The 6,305-nt window shown below is 49.1% G+C and overlaps 1 protein-coding gene across 1 annotated transcript in view; it reads right to left on the bottom strand.

The window, feature by feature from the left end:
* Positions 1-4,096: 4,096 nt before the first annotated feature.
* Positions 4,097-6,305, bottom strand: part of tcaim (T cell activation inhibitor, mitochondrial) — a 59,035-nt gene continuing 56,826 nt past the window's right edge. The window contains exon 11 of the mRNA XM_080472105.1: positions 4,097-4,689. Coding sequence (XP_080328231.1) covers positions 4,461-4,689 — 229 coding nt within the window. The 3' untranslated portion in view covers positions 4,097-4,460. The remainder of the gene's footprint in view (positions 4,690-6,305) is intronic.

Raw genomic sequence — 6,305 nt, 5'->3', positions numbered from 1 at the left:
AGGAGTGAGGGGTGACATGTTGCTAAGCTGTTTGAGCACAGCCAGACAGAACTTCCTACTGGGATCAGGCTGAGGTTCTCCTGCTGGAACAGGCGGGGAACAGAACACTGACTGGTTCTGAGACACTCATTTCTTTTGAAATGTAATATTCTACACACTGCAACTAAAATAGCCTCCGTCAGATGAACCCAATAGACCTTGATATTGTTGTTGTTGTTTGAGGGCGAGCTTAAGCCAGGGAATAGAGAGCATTTCCCACGGCTCCAGCTCATCTATGTCCCAAGTTAATGTTATATGAGCTAAACACAACGACAACAACAATAAATATGTTTGTCCTCCCTGTGGAAGGTAATCCCACGCTGTCCATTGTCCTGATTTGGTCTCTTTGTACAACCAAAAGCAGAACAGTGATGCGATATCGTTGCTGAAGTCCCTCCCAAGATGGCGGATGCACTGACGTATGTTCCTGCCAGTCACTGAGGCGTCTAGTGTGTACATGTCTATGGCATAGACCACTACCACCTCTTGGCGCTGGCGAGCGGTGGCGCCTCCATCTTGGCCGGGTCGTCCGCTCCGCTCAGTCTAATCTGCTTGGCAGGAGTAATGAAGTGTCAGAGACTTTAATCAATCATAACTCGCTGAATACTAACTGATATAATCAATCATAACTCGCTGATTACTAACTGATATAATCAATCATAACTCGCTGATTACTAACTGATATAATCAATCATAACTCGCTGAATACTAACTGATCTTCACCTGGTTTTCTGTCCTGCAACCATCAGACATGTAGTTGTGATGCTGGACACATTGGTTGATGTTTTCTCATGTTCATAGTGGATTAAACAATATTAGAATGTTCTGATTTGTGATCTATGACTAATTTATAAATCACAACACACACACACACACACACACACACACACACACACACACACACACACACACACACACACACACACACACACACACACACACACACACACACACACACACACAAATATATGAAGCAGAAGCAGATTGTGCACTACTCATAATAGCTTGAAAAAATATTACACAATAGACATGTTATCGATCAGAACAAAATCAAATTTTTTTTATTAATTCATTTCAGGCATCTGGCACTACACATGTGTACAATCACATACTTACCAATATCTATATAGTCTGTATATACACATATACAAACACAAACACGAGCAGAACAAATCAGAGCTGGGCCGGGGCACATGACCACGCCCTTTAAAACAAAATAATGATTTTTTTTCAATTCAATTCAATTTTATTTGTAAAGCTCTAAATCACATCAACCAACATCTCAGAGCCTCTTACAATGATAGAGAACAACAGAACCCAACTAAACCTTCCAGAACCTCTTACAATGATAGAGAACAACAGAACCCAACTAAACCTTCCAGAATCTCTTACAATGATAGAGAACAACAGAACCCTACTAAACCTTCCAGAGCAGCAGATGGAACAAGCAACAGTGGAAACCAGGAAGAACTCCCTCTCAGGAAGAACAGTTCATAAGATGTCCCTCTTCAGGAAGAAAGGGGGCGGAGCCTAGACTCTGGAAGGGGGGGGGGGGGGGGGGGGGGAGGGCATCCACCTTGACCGGTTGGGGGGAGAAGTACATGGGATAGGACAGGGAGAGAGAGGAATAGAAGAGGGAGAGAGAGAGGAATAGAAGAGGGAGAGAGAGAGGAATAGAAGAGAGAGAGAGAGAGGAATAGATGAGAGAGGGAGAGAGTGGCAGACAGGCCAGAGAAGTACAAATACTAAGAAAAGTCTATGATGAGCGTTGGTCTGATGATGAACTAATCTCAGTCTGGAGTTTAAGGGCCGTGCCGTTGCGGTGGGGTCCCGGTGCTGTGGGGGGTCCCGGTGCTGTGGGGGGGTCCCGGTGCTGTGGTGGGGTCCCGGTGCTGTGGGGGGGTCGGGTAGTAGGACCGTGGTAACTCCACTCTGGGAGTCTTGGGTCTGATCCCCTGGATCCTGCTCCCCTCCTGTCAGGATCTGGTGGCTCCAGTAATGTTGTTACACAGAGAGAAAGAAAGAAAGACAAGAAACAGAAGCTCCAAATGTAGAGTTCCTCCCTTTAACGGGAGAGAGGAAATCCCCTCAGCAGTCTAGGCCTAGAGCAGCTCAACTTAGTGCTCCTATTTTATTCCTAATGAGAAGCTCTATCAAAGAGGAAGCTTTTTAGTCTCCTCTTAAATAAACTAATGGTGTGGGCCCTTCGGACCGAGGCTGCTAGTTGATTCCAGAGTAAAGGAGCCATATGGCTGAAACTCCTGCCTCCTCTTTTACTTTGAAGGACTTTAGGGATTACCAACAGTCCTGCATCCTCAGAGCCAAGGGCTCGTGGAGGGTGAGACCCTTCTAGAAGTTTCTCCATATAGGACGGAGCCTGGTGATGAAGAGTTTTAGATGTGATCAGAAGGATGTTGAATTCTATTCTAGATTTGATGTGAAGCCAGTGTAAGGATGCTAAGACTGGGGAGATGTGCTCTCTTCTTCCAGTTCTGGTTAGTAAACCTGCAGCAGCGTTCTGCTCTAGCTGGAAGATCCTAACAGAGGAGTTTGGACATCCTGACATTAGGGAGTTACAGCTCCCCCAGGTCCCCGTTCCGGAAACAAGAAACAAGATCCTATTTATTTTAAAACAACTCAATACCAATGTTTTCAATTAGGAGGAGTTCAAATCAGTATTTGGTGGAATCAGCCTGATTTTGATTCCAAGCTGTCAGCTGTCGTGCTCTCCACCAGTCTGTCATGGTTCTTGTCGTTCTCTCCACCAGTCTATCATGGTTCTTGTCGTTCTCTCCACCAGTCTGTCATGGTTCTTGTCGTTCTCTCCACCAGTCTGTCATGGTTCTTGTCGTTCTCTCCACCAGTCTGTCATGGTTCTTGTCGTGCTCTCCACCAGTCTGTCATGGTTCTTGTCGTGCTCTCCACCAGTCTGTCATGGTTCTTGTCGTTCTCTCCACCAGTCTGTCATGGTTCTTGTCGTGCTCTCCACCAGTCTGTCATGGTTCTTGTCGTGCTCTCCACCAGTCTGTCATGGTTCTTGTCGTGCTCTCCACCAGTCTGTCATGGTTCTTGTCATGCTCTCCACCAGTCTGTCATGGTTCTTGTCGTTCTCTCCACCAGTCTGTCATGGTTCTTGTCGTGCTCTCCACCAGTCTGTCATGGTTCTTGTCGTGCTCTCCACCAGTCTGTCATGGTTCTTGTCGTTCTCTCCACCAGTCTGTCATGGTTCTTGTCGTGCTCTCCACCAGTCTGTCATGGTTCTTGTCGTGCTCTCCACCAGTCTGTCATGGTTCTTGGGGGACTTTATTCCACTGCTGGTGCAAGAATTCCAGTAGCTTGTGACCCTCCATCTTCCTCTTGATCACATTCCAGAGGTTTTCAATGGGGTTCAGGTCTGGAGGTTGGGCTGGCCATGACAGGGTCTAGATCTTGATTGACCTTGCTGTGTGGCGTGGAGCGTTGTCCTGCTGGAAGAACCGATCCTCAGAGTTGAAGAACATTGTCAGAGCAGAAGGAAGCAGGTTTTCTTCCAAGATAACTTAGTATGTGTCTTGATTCATGCGTCCTTCACAAAGACCAATCTGCCTTGCTTTCAGGAGCCTTGCTGAAGCTCCCCAGACCATCACCCATCCTCCACCAAATTTCAGCTTTGCCCAACACCTGGTCGTCTAATGGTTAGACGGAGCTCTGGAGAGGCCGACAAGCCACAGCGTCTTGCACCGACTGTGAAATTTGGCCCTACAGCTGCAGCCTCCGGCCCTGCTGCCGCAGCCGCAGCCTCAGGCCAGCAGCCGCAGCCTCAGGCCCTGCGGCCGCAGCCTCAGGCCCTGCTGCCGCAGCCTCAGGCCAGCAGCCGCAGCCTCAGGCCAGCAGCCTCAGGCCAGCAGCCGCAGGCCAGCAGCCGCAGCCTCAGGCCAGCAGCCGCAGCCTCAGGCCAGCAGCCTCAGGCCAGCAGCCGCAGGCCAGCAGCCGCAGGCCAGCAGCCGCAGCCTCAGGGCCTGCTGACACAGCCTCCGGCCCTGCTGACACAGCCGCAAAAACTTCAATAGCACCAAACTCAAAGCGAAGACATTTTATTGGTCTTTGAAAAAGACACACACACACACACACACACACACACACACACACACACACACACACACACACACACACACACACACACACACACACACACACACACACACACACACACACACACACACACACACACACACACACACACACACACACACACACACACACACACACACACACACACACACAATCTTCATTTACAGAAAGACACCCTGAAGTTGCAGCCGGACTGGATCCTTAGGTCCTGGTCCTGGTCCTGGCCCTCAGCCCTTGGTACTTGTCCTGATCCTGGTCCTCAGACCCTTCAGTCCCAGGGGACAACCAGGACCTGGTTTTGGTACTGATCCTCAGGCCCTCCAGTCCCAAGGGACACACAGGATCCCGTCCTGGGTGACGGAGTAGAAGTGGGACACACAGAGTTGCAGGTCCAGCAGGTCCAGCAGGGGATGGAGTTCGATCAGCCTCCGACAGCAGCTGATCATCTGGACCAGACTCACACTGGAGTCTCTGCTCAGACCCCCCAGGGACAGGGACTCTACGCAGACCTGGATCAAGGAGTCCTCCTCCACCTGGAGTCTGGAACCAGAACAGCACAGGACCTGGCTGTTAGACCAGCAACCAACCCAGAACCACACACAGGAACCACACATGGGAACTACATACGGGAACCACATACAGGAACCACACAGGAGCCACATAAAGAAACCATGCAGGAACCACACACAGGAACCACACATGGGAACCACATACAGGAACCACACACAGAAACCACAGAGGAACGACATAAAGAAACCATGCAGGAACCACACACAGGAACCATGCAGGAACCACACACAGGAACCAAATAAAGAAACCATGCAGGAACCACACACAGGAACCATACATAGGAACCACATAAAGAAACCATGCAGGAACCACACACAGGAACCATACATAGGAACCACATATGGGAACCACACACAGAAACCACAGAGGAACCACACAGGAACCACATGAAGAAACCATGCAGGAATCACACACAGGAACCACACAGGAACCATGTCGGAACCACACACAGGAACCATATACAGGTAATACATACAGGAACCATACAAGACCCACATATAGGAACCACACACAGGAACCACATAGATGAACCATACAAGAACCACACAGAGGAACCTGATACAAAAACCATACAAGAACCACACACAGGAACCACATACAGGAACCACACACAGGAATCCCCTACTGGAACCACTCACAGGGACCACACACAGGAACCATACAAGAACCACACACAGGAACCATACAGGAACCATACAAAACCCACATACAGTAATCACACACAAAGACCACATACAGAAACCATACAAGAACTACATACAGGAACCATATACAGGAACCATACAAGAAACACATACACGAACCACATACAAAAGCCACACAAGAACCACAGACAAGAACCATACATGAACCACATACAGGAATCACACACAGAAATTACATACAGGAACCATACAAGAACCACATACAGGAATCACACACAGAAACCACATACAGGAACCACACAGGAAGCACACACCGGAACCATACACATGAACCACATACAGGAACCATACAAGAACCACACACAGGAAGCACATACAGGAACCATGCAGGAACAACACACAGCAACCAAACACAGGAACCACATGAGCCTCGTTTCCACAGTGCCCCTTGGTGCTGGTACGGGTCAGGTCGGAACCGGTTGTTGTGCGTTTCCACTGACTTTCCATTGGTAACCATTTCTCGCTACCCCTCTACTTGGGGTACCAGGCACAATGTGCCGGATATGAGGGGGAGGAGCTTCAACACTGCCGTCTGCTCATTGGTCCGTGACAACCGCTGTTCTCCCAGCAAGCAGCCATTTCCAATCAGTTGTCCGGCAGCAATCAGGTCACTTTTTTGAAAATGTCCTCCCGTTATGGCGTCACATCCTGCATGATTACACCACCATTCATAACCCCGCCTACATTTCAAACCGAACCCCGTCTAATGGAAACACGGCACTGATATGGGTCTGGTTACAGATAGCCGACTCCACCCAACCAGCACCGGCACCAAGGGGCACTGTGGAAACGAGGCTATACAGGAACCATAAAATAACCACACACAGGAATCATACAAGACTCACATGCAGGAACCACACACAGGAACCATATACAGGAACT

The sequence above is a fragment of the Lipophrys pholis genome (genome assembly GCF_963383615.2).
Source record: "Lipophrys pholis genome assembly, chromosome: 9".
Classification (NCBI taxonomy): domain Eukaryota; kingdom Metazoa; phylum Chordata; class Actinopteri; order Blenniiformes; family Blenniidae; genus Lipophrys; species Lipophrys pholis.
Note: the sequence above shows the minus strand (reverse complement) of the source record. Positions and strands in the feature narration are given on the sequence as shown.